Here is an 18,361-nt window from a genome sequence, read left to right on the forward strand (position 1 = left end):
GGCTTTACATTTGATCCACAGGTAAATACAGTTGTCAAATCCGGTTTCTTTTAGCTCCTACAATTTCCAAGCTAAAACCTATCCTCTCATTCAGTGACTTACAGACAGTAACCCATGCGCTCATTTCATCCCGGCTTGACTACTGCAATTCTTTATATACCGGGATAAGCCAGTCGTCCCTGTCCCGTCTGCAGCTGGTCCAAAATGCTGCAGCAAGGCTGTTGACTGGAACCAAGAAGAGGGAGCATATCAGTCCTGTCCTAGCGTCCCTTCATTGGCTCCCAATAAGATTCAGAATCGATTTTAAGAGTGTGTTGTTTGTTTTTAAAGCCCTGAATGGCCTGGCCCCCCTTTATATTACCGACCTCCTCAGGCCGTACACCTTATCTAGGCGCCTGAGATCATCAGACAAGGGCCTCCTGGCTGTTCCCCGCTCATGGCTCAAACTAAAGGGAGAAAGGGCCTTTTCAGTAAAAGCCCCTATACTGTGGAACAGCCTCCCTCATTCTATCAGGTCTGCACCCTCTGTTGACTCTTTTAAGTCCTGTCTCAAGACATACTTTTATAGTTTAGCATTTGAGTCCCCTGGTCCTGAATAGACCATTTCTTTCAGGTTCCTTTGTTGCTTTCTTTATTTTGTTGCTTTCTTTATTTTGTTGCTTTCTTTATATATTCTTTCTTTATATTTGTTTATATGTATACATATATATTTTTTTATCTTGTGGACGTTGTGATCTGAAGTTGTTTTTTCTTTTTTAATGTAATGTACAGCACTTTGGTCAGCTGTAGCTGTGGTCGAAAGTATGAGGAACTACAATGTAGTTTCACCCTAACCACAACAGCTTCCAGTGACGCAAAAATTGTCATTTTGCGTCACTGGAAGCTTCTTTTCAGACTCAGAAATACAAAGATTTCCCATCTCAGGGGAAAATGAGGGCGGGATGCACGACCATTTAAAAATACTACCAGGTTTCTAATAATACAAAGATGAATGCAGATGGGTAAAATATCCCTTTAACAGAAACATTAATACCATGGAACAATTCAACTTTGTCTCATATCGTGTATAGTATTTTTAACTATACTCTTTATTCTCTAAAAGAAAAGACAAGTAGTAAAGAGAATCTCTGTTTCTAAGCTTATTTAACTGCTCATAAGAATTTGATTTAAATAACAAAGGAACTAGGGAAGAATCGTTGTTATAACTTAAATTAGGGAGTTTTAAAAGGCATGACTAAAACCTTTCCAAAAACATGAAGACATTTAGTCTACCTACATGTTGCATACAAAAGAGCCACAGCATTTACGTTATTCTCGAAATGTTGTTTTAAAATTTTAACAATTGCAGTCTCTTTTCTTGGAGGACTTGACACGGTGTAAACAGAACTTTGCATGCAAAATAGCGAAACAGACACGGGGAGGAGGTACAGGGCGAGAGATGGAGGTGCAGTGTGCAGTGTGTGAATGCACTTGTTTCAAATGGGTGTGGAGGGCAGAGAGGAAGGAAGGGAGATCAGGGGAGGGCGGCAGAGAGAGAGTCAGAGGGAGGCAGACACCGACACCTTGCTCCAGTTTAGCTCTGACGGCTCTCAATGGGGAGGTCTCTGTGAAGCGCAAAGCCTACCTGTCGGAGCTCATCGCTGGAGATTTATAGTGCCCACGCCGATCGTGGATCTGCTGGATAACCAAAAACATGTCTCCAAAACTTTTCCTCTGCGCTGTTTTGGCCTCGTGCCACTGGACTCAAACCTGCAGTGGATTTAATATCGATGAACGGTTTCCTGTGATCAAACAAGGGCAAACCAAAGGGAGCTTATTCGGATTCTCAGTTGCTCTACATCATCAGACAGAGGGGACAGCACAGTATTTGTAAGTTACCAGCTTTGCATTTAGGAGAAAATGTTCTAGTTCCTTTTTTCATTTAGGGGTTAAAAACAAGGTCCGCATTCAAACCGGCTGTAGCACCTGCCTTGGACCAGGAGGCGTTAGGAAAAACAACCATTTGATCCGCCTCAGAGACGCGTACTGCGTAAAACCCACCGGCGGTAAAGCTTTGCAGTAGGTTAGTACTGCGTGTTAACACCTGTAGATACTTTATGAACTTCCCCGAGTTGTTAAACGCATCCATTCGTATCACAAACTTCTGTTTCGCTGCGTGTAGTTCCTCTCAAGGAAACCACCTGTTAAAAGTAACCGGAGAGGTTTGGACGTTAATGCAGGCTTGTGTCTTCTAATTAAGTAAACGTGTGAAAAGCTGTAATAAACGAACGTTTATATGGACATTTATTTTTTTAAATAAACTTAACCGTATGTTATCTATAAGCTACTTATGTCGTTCTGTAATTTGACTCTGCTCTAATTGATCAAAATGCATTATTTTGACAATTCCTAAAACATGTATCTATGTAGAGCTTGAAGCTTTCCAGGTGTGCCAGGTGAACACGAGTTCAATGCAGGAACACGTGTTTAAAGGGTCATTACAGGTCATGAAGAGTCAATAATATATATTTTTTAAATGCCACTTCAGATCAGTTTTTGTGTTCACAATTGTGACTTTGTAAATATCCAGAAACAATAACGCCTGCTTTGTCTTCTAATGCACAGAGAGCGGTAACATACTGTATCTCTATACTAACTATATCCTGAGGCTATGACTTCCAGCTAGCGCGCAAGTATAGTGTTTCCCAATGAAAGAGTTTAGCAGCCTGTAACACTTGTGTATGTTTGTTATTACTGAGACATGAATGTTCATGTGGAGAAAAGATGAACATTTAGGCTGGTCTAAATGCTTGTCAAGAATAGTTTTATTTTAAAGGAAAAGCAAGTGTGTGATGCATATTTCTTTTCCTGTAGGCTATAGCTTCCTTAATGAAGATCCTCAAACTGTACCATTGTTTAGTGTAGGATTTCCCTCGGCCAATTACAGCTGCCCCCCTCATCCTTCCACATCCTTGATCACACAGCGTGATCTTAACTCGCTGTTATCTGTGTCTTCGTTCTGCTTTGAAGCCCGATGCAGGAAGAACATTGTAAACCAGAGCCCACTTCCTCAGTGACGTCACAGCTGAAGTGTTTGAATGTTAAGTCTATCATCAAGACCCTCAATGTAAAGTGCTGGATTTGTGTGCATCACAGAGATTTCTGCAGATGCACAATATAGATCTCAGTGTCCAGATGACACTTGATCACCCCGTCTCCAGAGAGATAGTCACCGTCCACAGACTGCAACCCTAGAGGGGGTCCACATGTCTGTGTTAATGAGGTGGCCTGTAGTGACAAGGAGGCTGTAAAAATGTTTATCAGTCTGAAGCTAGCTAAGAGGTTTTAGCTCACTTATTACACATCGCTATACGATTACATTGGAATATATCTTCAGCACTCAAATGAGATGCCATTTTGTCTTAAAGATGCACTTATACCAAAATACACATAATCTGCATACCATGGTCAATAATCTCATCAGAAATTTGGATGTGTACTTTACTATATGATACTACAGCTAGCAGCTACATAGCTTATTTTAGCATCACCAGGCATAGCTGAAATAAAAAACTATAGAAGGTAGTCCAATTTTCCATTGTTTGACCAGAAAAACAACTGTAAATGTCATGAAGTCTTATGCTAGGTTTATCCCAAACAGCTGCTGCCGGTATCTTCATTGTTAGCAGTCAAACATAATAGCTGGACAAGAAAGAAAATAAGGGTTTTGCGCAGTATTCTTTTAACTTAAGTGAGAAATTATAGATCACACAAAGTTTTTTTGTGTGTCTGTGGTTTTCTTCCTCAGTGTTGCATTGTGTTGTCCTCTTTTCAAGGCTAAAAACATAGAAATCATGAAATGATGTCAATGAGCAATCGATTAAATAGGCTAGCAGATGTATCCTCATGGTGTACTTTTTTGGCGGACTATTTTCTATCAGTGAAAACACTTCTTAATTTGTAGAAGTGAGGATCTTTCACCCTGAATGTGACCTGTGAATCAAAAGTAAAGTGAGCTCTCACACCTGAAACCAATATTTTACTTTCACAATGTATCACTGAAACAAAATATCACGGCTGATGAGAAAGATTGACACCTTTCTAACCCGTTTGTTTTGCTGTATCACAGCTGTCAAGTGGCCTATATCTGTGTAGCCTCGGCTCGAGTGAAGCCAGCCCTCCAGTGCTCAGTCCTAGCTGTGTACATACTCTCTAAAGACACATCACAATGTGCTGATGGTGTTTCCCATGTTTGACTTAGGCTGATTTTTTACAGTCCTGTCTGTTTCCTCTTGTGTTTGTCTGGCTTCTTTTGTGGCCCCTGGTCTTAACTGGTCTGACTCCACCACACCACAGAGCTGTTTCTCGCTCTTGTTCCTCATTATTGAAACAAAGCTAGAGCATGTACGTTTGAAAAAATTCAAGAATGAGGCCTATAAACCCGTTGTGACTTGCACAAGTGGCCGTTCTTTGTGGATGAATGAGTCAAACAGAGTCCAGGATGAAAGTTGAATCGGAAGCTTTCCACTCCCTGTTCTGCAAATAAACGAGGGCAATAAAGTTTTTCCATGGTTTGGTTGGACATCTAATAAGACTAAGACTAACATTTGAAGCGTTTTAACTGAAGCCATTTTTAAAAATGCCTTTCCAAATTAAGGTGGGGGGGGATACATCTAATAAGGAGACCAGTAATGCCTTTTAGGGAAGGGGCTCACCTGAATTATCTCACAGCTATACCTGAGGCCAATTTGTTCGGGGGTATTCACCTTCCTGCTCCCCTCCCTTGTCTCTGTGAATCACCCATTTAAAGACTCCCAGAGGTTTTTTTTTCCCCCTGAGAGGGCTTTTTTTTTGTTCTCATTGGTAGCAGGGAGGAGGGAATGGGCAGTCAGCTGGCCACCTATTGGCTCTTCCAGTCCCCTGACTCCATGGTATGTGAGGAATGTATTCCCCTTCTCTGCACAGTCACAACCTGCCAGGTTTCAGGTTGAGACAAGACAGGAGGGGTGTGAATGATGTATGTGGGGGGACTATTATTGGGGAACACACACAAACCCTACAACACGTAAACATCATCCTTTAGCGGACTAAAGCTGCCTTAATTAAACAGATGGGAACCTCTGCGCCCTGAGAAGAAGTATTTAATTTCTGTGACTGATGAATATTTAATTAGAGTTTAAGTGCCTCTGTTTTTCCAGATCGACTCTGTCTGCCTGCAGCGGCCCGAGGCCATGAAAGTCAGCCATTTAATTTGACGGGGCCTTCCCCTCTGTGCTATGAGGTACACATTAAATAAGTCAACCTGCTGTAAGGTTTACAGACACAAACATGTTGAGTTTGAACATGCACAGACTCATTCTCACTTTTAAACTGTCTTGAGTTTGATATCATTTTCTTTTTGCAAAGTTAATGTAACTCTGCAGACATTAAGATCTTTGAATACCCGTCTTTTATTATTTAGCGACCTCTAAAGTCTGTCTAATAAAGAAAATAATACAAGGAGTGTAAGACAAACATAATGTGTTAACCAAGTTCTGTTTACACATTTTGTTTGGGATGATCTGATTAAGCATTGTGCTCAATGGAATCATTTCAGTTACATTGAGAAATGTATTATATTAGGATAAGCCCCTTGAGGTGTATCACCTCGTTTTCAAGGGGAGTCCCAAACAGATATTTACAAAGAGAAAGGTACAACACAACAATACAAATCCAAAACATAACACACTACAGACGAAACAAACAAAGTAATGCATACAACAAAAAACAACAGCAATAACAACAAAACAAAACACAAAAAACAAAACAAAAACAAGGGACAGCTCAGAGAACAGATACAACAATAAGCTACAACCATTACCACCTCTAGACTAAACACCTTAGAGGAGAGAGATTCAGTCTATACACAGAGAAATAAACAAACAGAGTTGACGTTACTGAAAACATACACAATCAGTTTGAAGATGAGAAAACAAAACATGTTTAAATAAGTGGAACGATGACAAGAAACGGAGATTTAAAGGTAACTTATTTCAATCAGAAGGAGCACAAAACATAAAAGCTTTGTTACCAACTTCCTTTGAAACAAAGGGAACTGTAAAACTGTCTAACATTGTGCAGTGATGTGTTAAAAAAAGAACAACCTGCAGAGTCTATTTTATAAACAACATTAAGGGGATGGAGATCAGTTTTAGATGCATTTTGGTAAACAATGTCAGCATAGTCAATAATTGGTAGTATGAGTTGTGAGATAAGTTTCTTTTTAACACTTAATGTGAAGCAATGTTTAGAGCGGTATAAAACACCAGCACTAAAATCTCCTTTTTTTATGATATGGTCAATGTGTGTCTTAAAGGTAAGAGAAGAGTCGACATTGGAAGCAATTTGGAGCAGTTCTTTTTACAGCTGAAAAAAATACAACTAAGCCTGATGTCTATATACTCCTCCTTTCTTTTTACACTTTCTGTACACTTTCTGCAAAGCCATTTTTCTTTTCTTTTCATAGCAGGACAGTATTATGTATTGGGTTTTTAGCTCTAAGTGTACATAAGTACCATATATAAGAGGTCTCGTTGAAGACGGCGGATATGTAACACTTCTGAAATTCTTGGTGTCATATAACTTAAGCTGGATGATTTAATGTGTAACACAGCCGACTCACAGCCGACTGCAGTGCAGGCTGATGTAAATGATGCAGGTGGATCAGTCTGACTTGGCAGTGATCCAACATCCACCCCCCCTCACAGAAATCTGCGTGGTCTTTGTCTCTGGAGATATCAGAGCACTAGTCACGCTCAAGTGAACCTCTTTCAGATAACAATGCTGCGTTGTCTGTTAGACCTTCATATATACATTACATGAGAGGAAGTTGTTTCTCATGTGTCCCAGTTAAAAGGAAGCATGGCAAATGTAATGTTGAGACATTTAATCTACATATTTGAAGTCAAGACGCTGAACTGCCAAATGTGTATGAATGGATGAGTTAATACTGATGGACTCTTTACACAGCAGCCTCTACCATCAGTGTGTAAATGTGTAAGTGTGACCTGTGGTGTAAAAAGCACTTTGAGCTGTCACAAGACTAGAAAAGCGCTACAAGCTCAGGTCCATTAACCATTTACTATTCTCTTACATAATTCTACTGTGCTTTCTTTTATTCAGTCACCACTCTGTGAAACTTGGCTGGAGGAAATGTTAATACATTCACTTTCGATCTGAAGGCTGTAAATGCCTTCCTCAGAATCCAGGTAGCTGTTGTGACACTGACAGTAACCATGAAGATGTATGGTCTTCTACCCAATGGGCTGCTTTACTTTAGTACTTTTTGTTTATAGAGAAGCATCAATATTTAATACCGACTGTTTCATCACCAATTAAAATCTCCCACAGTATAGGTTCAATGCAAAGTGAGCTACATGACATGAATTATTTTTATCAAATAACATTTTTTTAAGAGAAAACATCATTTTAGAACTCTTAGAAATACTTTTCTTTTGACAAACATGATAAGAGGAAGCAATGAAGAATACACAGCTCTTGATCCATGGAGCGCAAGTAAACTATTTATCAACCCGTGTTGAAGTCATTAATTGCAGCTCATAAACCCTTAGAAAGGGGCGTCTTAATTAAACTTGTACTCAAAAATAACCAAAAATCAACATGCTGGAAAAGTTTTCCAAATAGCAAACAGTGAAACAATCAGCAAGTTATGGGTCAGTGTTTGTAGGTTAGGTTGTTTTTCATTCATTGGAGTCCAAGCCGAGCTGCTTCAACCGTACAACACCTCTCTGAAGTGCAAGTTTGTCCTCAGTGACAGGCCCTGATCTTTTATTGCCTGTGTCCAATCAGCTGCTAATGGCTTGAGTAGCATGTTGTGTAGCAGGAGGATGAATGATGGCTTCTAATAACACGTTGAAATGGATCCCAGCGGGACCTCGTACCTCCTGCTGATCTGCATAAGGGACTTTCTCTATGGTGGGGCTTTCATTAGAAATACCTGCAGTGAGGTCTGTGTCTATGTTAACAAAAGTGTAAGAGATCCCTCTTTTCTCTCCCATCTTGCACAAATTCCCTTAAATAGCATGGAAAAGGAGCCCGTGTAGCCCGGCCTCCGGCTAATGAGGGCTACCTGGAGCTAGAAAAACTATATGCTTCAATAGCTTTCCCTCAAATTCCATTTTTCATCTTTGAAGCGGAGATGATCCTGAAGTATTGGTTTACACTTGGAATGTGGAAGTCAGTGTGTGCTGTTACATGTCCTCAACCATAACAAAATGTGCTGAAAGGAAGCTACAAAATGCATCTTTTAATTAAAGTTTTTTTTTTACATATTGGACAAATGTCTGTTGCAGGAGTGTTTTTTAAAAATGTTTTCCAGGCCTTTACAGGTAAAAACAGATGTTTCATACGAACACCTGTGCTGCTTTTATCAAAGCTGAGTAATATGTGAGAGAAAACTTGGCAACACAAAGGCATGCGAACAGTGTGTGACAGTGTATGCTCCGTTGTGGCTGTGAGGTAGTCCACCTGTAAACCACCATCAGCGGGCTCAACTCAAAAAGTCCTCATAGACGATCAGCGCTGACTTAAAAAGGCAACTGCAGTCACGATAAAGTTTTAAACTTTTATTAATAATACGGTAAAAGAGAAACTCTGATAAAAGCGTATGGCTGAAACACAATCCTTTTTTTTACTATAACTACTGAAGCACACACTTACACAACCCCTCTCCCCCTTTTACATGCAGCTGGGGTCAAAATGTTAATGGAAACAATGTTTGTGAAACTTTAGTCTCTTGTGAATTGTGCTGCAGCTGCAGGATTGGAGTTGGCTGTATGGGATAGATGTGTGTATGCGGGTCACTGGGTGACATGTGTCCAAGCTCGATCCTGCTGTGTGAGTCTGTGCGTCTGTCTGGGGGTGGGGGGTTAGCAGACAAACCTGGTGCACACCTGCAGCCAAAACAATGTTGTCCTTGTGAGACAAGAGTTTCACTGGTTGCTGTTAAAAAAGTGAGTTAGTTTATTATCAGGGGATGAGCCACCATGTTTAATTTGTCACACAGATGAGTTTGCTCTCCTGTTACTGTTTCACTAAGAGCAGATGGTGGTCTTTAAACAGGATGTTTGTCCAGCTGAGGGACCTTGTTCGACCCGTGTCAGAGCACAGGTGCACACTGATGTTTTTCATTTTCTCTTAATTGTTCTATGCTGTTTCCTCTTTTGATTGACTTATAAGAAAGTATTTAAAGGCTCTAAGAGGCGAAAGAAGAGATGCAAATAAGTGCTTTTCTGACTGTGTCCGACCAGGTGTTATTGTGGGATTACAGTTTGAGCTCGACTGGCCACAGGGACTTCTACTTGGTTTGCTTGGTGCACACGGTTCACCACTAACTTCCTTTTAGTCATGCACGTCTTGTAGGTCAGCTGTGTTCTGATGGGTTTTTGGGTTTAATGTTTTGGCTCAGGCTGTGTGATAGTCCCATCATATAGTCATCCTCTTATTATTGTACTCTTTCATAGAAATCCTCATACACATTATTATGAGAAAGCTTAAAGGGACAATATATAACTCTGACCCCTAGTGGTTAAAATGGGTGCTGCAGTCCAAATCCACAACACTGGAGAGCGCTGTCTCCCCCCCTGCCCCCTCCTCCCTAGAGGTCAAGCAGGTTGCCATGTTGCGGACTCGGACGCTTCCATGTTTAACCTGCTCTGCATCAGTCTTAAAAAACCTTTCTGTGTTCTAACCTCTCTCCATTTTTCAAAAGCCTCTCCAACATTTATCCTAGTTTTACCACGTTTCTGATCGTGCATGAAGAGGCTTTTTAGGTTGGGTACAATCAGTTATTTCTGAACTAGTTTCTACCTGTCGGTTTGATAACTGGTCTCATATCTGGCAAACAGAGGGGCGTCCTAAACGGCTGTGTGGGGTTGCCCTAAAACCGTCAACCTTCTCTGGTCAAAACAAAAACAGATCATCCCGGACTGGAATCAAAATTTAGGAGATACTGGCTGCTGCATTGTTGTCAGAGAAACATGCACTTCAGCATAGCATGTTTCCTTAATGTCTCTCATGATAATGAGTACATTTCAGTTGTTTTTTCAAGATCTCAATTTATTTATCTCGGAATCTCGGGATAACAACACCGGTTCTCCAATGATAATTTAAAAAAAAACAACTGAATTGAATAACTCAAGATCTCAAGATCCAAAATATACTTGGGAAAACTGAGGTAAATAAAATGTATGGATACATGTCCTCTTTGGGCTTCCGTACATGACAACAAGCTCGCTTGTTATAATTAGATTTTCATTGGCATTATTTGTGAGATCATTCATTGATGCGTAAGTTATCCTGAGATAACGTGATAGTTAACCTGTAATGGCGATATAACATGAGTTTGAATCCTCCCAAATATTTAGAAAACATCAAGACCTTCATGTTAGCACATACGGGCAGCCTCTTGACAACTGTTGTATCTTTGGCTACAGTAAAACAAGATTGTCTGCTCTGATTACATATCTGGAGGAAACGAAAGCACACATTTACTGTATGTCTTAACTTAATATCCATGTATGAATCCTCTCTGGGCGATCCTTTAGAGTGTCGTGGAAGGGAGAAGTGTCCAAAGCGCACAGCTTATCCACAGGGGTACCTCAAGGGTCAGTGCTTGGTCCCCTTCTCTTCTCCATATACACAAGCTCACTTGGTTCAAGATGATGATGATGGTAATGACGATGGTTTTTGTTTGATAACGATGACTTATAAGATGGTTTCTATTCTGATTAGAGCTCTCAAGAACTGCCCTCAATGTTGTGCTTTGCCTCTGGTCACTTCCTGTCAGCACCTGTGTGTCCAATCGGACTCAAAGCTGATCGTTTGCTCTTACTGACATTGTTCCCTTTTTTCTAGATCCTTGTTTGTGTTGTACTTACTCTCTGATGTACGTCGCTTTGGATAAAAGCAACTGCTAAGTGAATTGTAGAATTGTAGAATCCTACTATACAGTCCTGACTGTGAACTTGTTGGCTAAAATGTCACCATTTACAACGTTGGCAACAATTCAAGCAGACACTTTTCACATGTTTGTCGAGGAAACATCCTTGTTTTCTAAAGAGATGAATTAACCCTCGTTAAAGACAGGAAAGCATGGCCATTATCAGCGCCCTGTTGGCCTCCTGCTGTGAGGGCATGTGTGACTGACCGACACTTTGTTACTTTCAGCAGGTGGATCTATGAATGTTTGTCCAGTGAGTACTCATCTGTTAGTTATGTCCTGTACGTCAGAAAGTTAATAACAAGGCGTGCTTACGGTGAATAGTCTGATAGCAATGTGTTTGCTCACCCAGACGTGCTGCTTGGAGAGATATTTCCTGAAAGTAGAAATACCTGGATTTACCTGAGAACTAATACAAGTGAAACACACACACACACACACTTATGATGGACCTGGACTAACACAACATTTCTATCAGATAACCCATCTTCTGAGTTCATTACATCATTACAGGAGCATAAAAAGATTTTAGCCCTGTGCTGCTCCTGTCCTGATCCTCAAATTGAGTCACTACTTTCAATATTATCTCCATTTATTGCTAAGTGGCTCTAAGTGGTGATATTTCCCTGGAATCAATTTGAGTTTTCTGTAGTGCAATAGCTCTATAACATCCTGCAGGAAAGGTTAATGAACATGTTTTGTAATCAGATTTAGGATTGGGGGGGGGGATTATTAGCACTCCCTTTTCTTGCCTCTACTTGATCGGCAATGTGTTGTCCTGCTATGTTCCACAGTTTAGATTTGGGAGTGTCAGTGAGATTCAGGTGTGTGTGCTGCGGTGTTGGATGTGACTGTGTTGTATGTCGTCTTGAACCAGGTCAACTCTATTTAGCATGTTTTGCTTTCTTTCCTCAGCGTGCAGACATATTGTACGACACAGAAAAACACTTTTTGTGGTGCTGGTATAAGCTAAAGTAAAGGCTAATGTATGTTTCATAATTCACAACTTGCTCACACATGAAGTCTTTTCTTCTGGCTGGTTAACTCCCTCTACAACAATGGGATGTGTTTCATCTTAACATAGCACCTCATGAGTAAAAAAACAGAACTGTGACTACATGATGCACACACACCACACATTACAATCTGCACATTGCACTTTGACACCCTGGACACTTTACACTGTTTACATTAATATGTTAAAATATTTCTTTTTTTAATTTTACATTATATTTCTATATTACTGTATATTTATGTGTATTAGTAATTTGAGTGTTTATTGCATGGCCTTGTGGAACAGTCTTTACATTTCACTGCACATCTGTATGAGCATGTGACAAATACAAATCTTGAATCTTGAATCTTGAATCATGTTTAGTCACTGCTGCATGCATATGCACTAATGTGAATCTTTTGGACTGGGTAATGATGCATGAGCTTTGGGTATAGACCCCTAATGAGAACTGGTTAATTAACAGTGTTTAGTTATTAAGTCGGAGGCCTTGTTGTATGCAGCCCTCTTTCCTGAATCAAATTTACTTCCTTTGGTGTGATGATGGTGATGGTAAGCTGAAATGTATGTAAAACTAGAATGTAATTGAGTAGCTCTTCTCAGTCAGCCACATGCTCGATGTTTCCCAATCTACCCATCAGACAAATATCTGGGATCAACATCAGATTGGTGCATCACTGAACTAGGTCGGTTTATTTCCACAAATCCTCTCTCTCTGTAACCTTACCCAACAGCACCTTGTTACCAGGGGCAACGCTTACATGTGTCTACTTGCTTTCCAGTGGGTCTTATAACAGCAGACTGACGCATCACAATTATAATTGCAGAAGAAGTGAAACAGCTGGTGCATATCAATGTGTTGCATGCTGTTCTAATGTTCTCTAAATAATCATTCAAATGATTGGTGTTATTTACATACTAAGTTGTTTTATGAGTATCATTTTAAGAGAGATAGAAAAATGGACGCTCTAAAGTAGAGCACCGCCACAGTCCTGGATTTGTGTGTCATGTATAGTTTTCATATCGTCAGTTAATCTTGAAAGAGAAACACGGCTGACAGTGAAAAACAGGCCCTGAGGTTCTCTAACATGAAGCCGCAATGGGTTTTTTTTTCTTTGCCCTGAGGGCCACCCAGCCGCACCCTGTGACAAACAGGTCGTCTTAAAGTCTTATCTGAAGGGGTGATCCATCACTCGTGTAAGGCCGACTTTTTCAAACACACAACGGCAGATATAATGGGGAATGCACTGCGATACAGACAACTCCACCACAGAAAGAAGAAATAGAAAGTTCCCTTTTTTTTCACCTTTCTTACCCGCTCTCACACAGTTTTGAATCGTTATAGCTGCAGCAGTGTAAAGATGTTAGTTATAGAACTATATTATGAACATCTCATGGCATACCCTGTTCAAGTCTGAACAGGGTTAAAGATTAACAAAATACTTTCAACCTTTTTTTTTCATCCCCCACTCATGCAACACTCTTAATGCTATGCACCAACTTGTCCAGATCTCAAACATTTATCACTGCTTACCATGAAACCGTCCAAACATGTGCAGTCATATAATCCCACACATGTACTTGTAGTTGAATACTTGAATTTTATTTGTATATATTTTCATTTCTTTTGTATATATTTTCATTTCTATTAATGAATAAATGTATGGGTTATTAACTATGTAGGTAATTTATAAATTGGTCAACATATTTGCAGAATTGTGTTAGTACTTGAAAATGTTTTTTTATGCATTTGTGGATCTGTGTAGAGATTTATAACTTGTACTGCAACACTATTATCTCCATAATTTTTCTCCCAGAAATGACATATATATTTCTGAATTCTTCTTTTTTATTGTAACTCAAACTTTTATATTTTCTCTCCATTGACTTTATGTCAGTTTATCTCACTTATAAAGTACATATATGAGACACCTTTTCTTCTCTCCTGTAGATTTGTCTTGTCTTGTTGGTCTTGAGAAAGGCCTCTAAAGGGTTTAGTCATATGTAATAAAGTGTGCTTTCAGCACAGGTGATGTTATTCTGAGTCAGAATCAGGTGGAAGGGTGTGTTAACTTATTAGTAACTACAAAGTGTCTTGCTGAATGAACTCAAATGGACCAGTACTAATTTAAATCTTCTTTCTGTCATGTGAGAAAAGAACTGACCTCAGCACTCCTCTCTCCTCTGCGACCTTCACTCCCTCACTTTTCATTACCTCCTCCCTCTCCTCCTCTGTGCTAGTGTCAGTCTGGTGGGCAGTGATGATTAAATTGACCAGATAAGTTGACCTCTGTTTGTTTAACCAAACACCAGCTGATAAAAATGTACAGTAGTCAGTCCAGCTCCCTTCTTAAAAAAAAAAAAAAAGGTTTCTCTCTCTCTCCGGGAGTAGATAAAGCATCCACGCTCACTTTGTCGAGGTGAGTTAGCTGCAGTAAATGTTTTGGTTTTGCCAGCAGTTCGGATCACTTGTTAGGCCGAGGGGGCGAATTTCAACATGTCCTCAGAGGAGGATTGCGGCTGCCAGTGGCCCCCTCCCTCCCTCCCTCCCTCCCTCCCTCTCTCCCTCTGACAGACTGTTTATGAGGAGGTGATGAGCGGGGAGTGAGATAGAGGGAGAACACACATTGTTGCAGTGGAAACAGGATGGGATATGAGGCGTGTTGTCAGGCCCGAGTCATTTCTGAGTGACTCAAGTTTTGGTGAATTTCATGCTTTAGTTGAAAAGTCTTTTTTTTAATCCACTCAAACAAACTGGAAAACTAGAGTTAATACATTTGACGAAACAAACTGGAAAACTAGAGTTAATACATTTGACGAAACAATTTTTTTTTACTGCTAGTGTTTTGAGAGAGGTACTTTCCAGATAAGTGAGACGAAGGACTGGCTGCTTGTATTGTTTGGTCTACTCCATACTAGTGTTTGCCCAGGCATATTTGAACAGCAAGATTTTTCAATTGTTTTCACTGCAGGAGAGTTCAGAGCAAATAAGGAGTCCTTTTGAATGTAGATGAATGTATATGCACTCTGTGAGTAGTTACACACACTAAGATTGTTTTTCTCATAGTCCACTGCACAGCTCCTACATTGCACCTTTTGTACATTTTGTGTTTTTTATATTTTATATCTTACATTTTACATAAAGTCTATTTTATATATTGTAATAGCTTCTTATAGTGTACTATTTAAGTTGTTGCTAGTTCTGCTTTATTTCCTTGTTAACTGTTTAGCACCAATACACCAAGTCAAATTCCTTGTGTGTGTAAATGTACTTGGCAATAAACCCCGATTCTGATTCTGATTTTGAAAAGTTCCATTTGTGAAATATGCTTATTCTCCTGTCTTGACAAGAGTCAGGGACACTTAATACGAAGCCCAAAGAGAAAAAAATGGGATAACAGCAAGCCTGTCTGGATATAGGCAACAAATGCTAGCTAGCAAGATACTTAAAAGAGACTTAAATAAATCTTAATTAAACTAATAGTAATAATTATTATCTTAACTTAAATGAACATACATTAAAAACATAAATGATTTTATATCTGCTTAATTCGTACAAAAACATCACTGAATAATAAGGTGTTATCTCTGCCGGCCTGTTTCCAGTTTATGCGCTTGCTTCATCTACATTAAACAGACATGAAAGTGGCATCAAACTAGATGAACCTCGTTTCCCAAATGTTTCCCAGGTTTTTGCAGTATTTATAACGTATTACTGTTTTAAATTTTTACAGTATAACACCTGCTTTAATCAAGGTGAAAACATCCTCTCTGTTCGTATAAAACATGTTGTCTCTGGATGTCAAACCTGGGACATCACTTTTCATTTTCCACAACAAACACACGTAGCTCTAAAACACGATGACATCACAGTGGGTGTGCTCACAAAGTTGGATTGGACTTGTACTTTGTCTCTGGTTTTGCTTCAACAGGCCTCCTCCAACAGCCGAGGTTACCCAATGTGTGACTAGCGCTAAACTCTGCGCCCTAATCCCTTTATGATTTTCTGTGTGAGCAAAGTTTACATAAACCAGCCAAGTGTTTTATAACACTGTTGACCCCCTCTCTTTTCCTTTCTTGTTCTCAATGCTTTGATTCTGTGTGGGAACGTCTGACCTTGTGAGTCGGTGTTTTGAGACACTCTGTGCTGTTCACAGCTGAAAAACATTTGGTGTGGCCGTGACTACTGATTAAATGACTCTAGAAGTAGAAAGGCAAGACGCGCATGCAGAAAACAACCCTACATTTTCATGTCTGGAAACAAACACTGTAGGGCCTCTACAGTCACAGTGGGACTATGTGGCCCTGATTCTTCATATATCTGTCTGTCAGTCCATGTAACCACTACAATCCTCTGTGGAATCTTAGATGCTGTTTACATTACTGAATGATTACCTGAACCAAGGCCTCTACATCCAAGTTCACTGGAAACTGCCGGCCCTTGGGGGCCATCTTGGCTCTTGCTTCTTGTCATCACAGGGGCAAGACAATTGATTCCTTGGGGATAATTGTACCTTTCCTTTTCATATAATGCTGACTGGAGGATGTCTGTTTATCATACTATAGATGAAGATATTCAATGTTGACCTAAATGGATTCATTCATTTATTGATTCATTTATTGGTTGATAAGTCAATCAAGGGAAATTATTCACCAAAGAATTGATCAATGTTTTGTCATGATTTTTCAAGCAAAGATTGTTGAGAATTTAACCCCTCTGTTACAACTTATGCAGACTGGAGGATATCAGTATTTTCATGCGTTAGTTGAAAATGAAAATATTGTAGTTTGAGCTGCATTATCGAATGAATTAACGGATTTACCGATTAGTAGATGAAGTGGCTACTTAGGTTGCTATGTTCTTTTCAACACATTTCATGTTCTACGATTACAACTTTCGCTTCCACCAGCTTCAAATTGTAAATGGGTTAATTTAATCTAGCATCAACAAACTCAGGAAACAAACTCACATGACTGATTTCCTAGACAAAATCTCTGAGTCTGTTCATGTTCAGGTGATGCATCAAAGAGAGAATATTTTCGCCTGGACTCTTGAGATGCTCTCATGATTAGATTGTAGAAGTATGTACGGGGGCCTTTTGTCTTTGTGAGGGTGTGTATGAAAACAGACGTCTGTGATGGAGTGGTATAGAGCCTGGTACCTAGTTGCACATAACCTGTAAGGAATATACTGTATACATATTCTGAAATACATTTTTTCCTGTTGGTATGGCTCATTCTTTTGTCATGATTTACCTAAAAGAAGAAAATAATCCAGCCTTAAATTAGAGGGTTGACTTGTGAGAGGAGTTTTAATTTGATGGCACAATGACTTTACTGCAAAGGTACATTTTTTATGTCTGTATCCATTGTCTATGTCTCATATCAGTGCCTGTAAGGGAGGCAGCTGCTCCTTCACAAGCTACACTAACTGCTTGACTGACCATTTTACACTTTCCACTGCTCTCCACTCCCAGCAAAATGTCAGTTCAACCAGCATCTTGTGAAGACAAGTCTGAATGAACTGAAGTCTGAATGAATGAAAAAAAAAGGTTAAATTCTGCCCTTTGACTTCACTACTATATGCAATTGTGTCCCACCTACAGCGGGTCATGTGTCACACACACACTGTAAACAAGACTGTCTGCACCTTCTGCCTACAAAGTGGAGCTAATAAATCTTGTGCTGACAGTAAATAGAGTGTCCAAGCACAGGGCCGTGCAGGGAGTTATCCCTCCACTTCAAAGTTGTGTGGTGGGTTTAAAGGTGCTGATGTAGGGGGTGGACAAAAAGATCAGGTCTGATCACTGCAAGGCTAGTGTGTGTGTGTGTGTGTGTGTGTGTGTGTGTGTGTGTGTGTGTGTGTGTGTGTGTGTGTGTGTGTGTGTGTGTGTGTGTGTGTGTGTGTGTGTGTGTGTGTGTGTGTGTGTGTGTGTGTGTGTGTGTGTGGTGTGGAGAGGGGGTTGTTTGGTGTCCAGACTTGTCACAGGTCATGCTCTGACTGCTCTCTGACCCTCTGACTTAGCTAGCATTAGCTGCAGTTTGGCTCTTGACTGCCAAAACAGCATTAGAGAAATACAAAATTTTAACATGAACAATTGTATTCAATTGAAACTGAACAATTGTATTCAGTTTCCATATGTTGTAATACTCTTTACTATGTATAAAAAAAGAAAAAAGGCTAAAATGTGTGATGGAAAAATACTTTTTGACGTTAAGCTAACGTTTTTTTAGCTGCTAGCACTTCACTGTTGCTGTTTCCTTATATAGGTCAGATTTGAATTTCACTCAAATCAGATCTTTGCCACTCTAAAACGGAACAGTAAGTGCTCACAATGAAAACCTGACAGCACATTATAGGCTGTTTCTGA

At 39.8% G+C, this 18,361-nt stretch overlaps 1 protein-coding gene across 4 annotated transcripts in view; it reads left to right on the forward strand.

Moving 5' to 3' along the window:
* The first annotated feature begins 1,507 nt into the window (after nt 1-1,507).
* Nucleotides 1,508-18,361, forward strand: part of itga3b (integrin, alpha 3b) — a 33,621-nt gene continuing 16,767 nt past the window's right edge. For 2 of the 4 annotated variants that reach the window (XM_065949306.1, XM_029280675.2), the window contains exon 1: nt 1,509-1,869. In XM_065949306.1, coding sequence (XP_065805378.1) covers nt 1,694-1,869 — 176 coding nt within the window. In that variant the 5' untranslated portion in view covers nt 1,509-1,693. Of the gene's footprint in view, nt 1,870-18,361 lie in introns of all 4 variants that reach the window. The other 2 variants (XM_065949307.1, XM_020651413.3) reach the window with 2 other exon arrangements.

This window comes from Labrus bergylta, chromosome 21, assembly GCF_963930695.1.
Source record: "Labrus bergylta chromosome 21, fLabBer1.1, whole genome shotgun sequence".
NCBI classification, from domain to species: domain Eukaryota; kingdom Metazoa; phylum Chordata; class Actinopteri; order Labriformes; family Labridae; genus Labrus; species Labrus bergylta.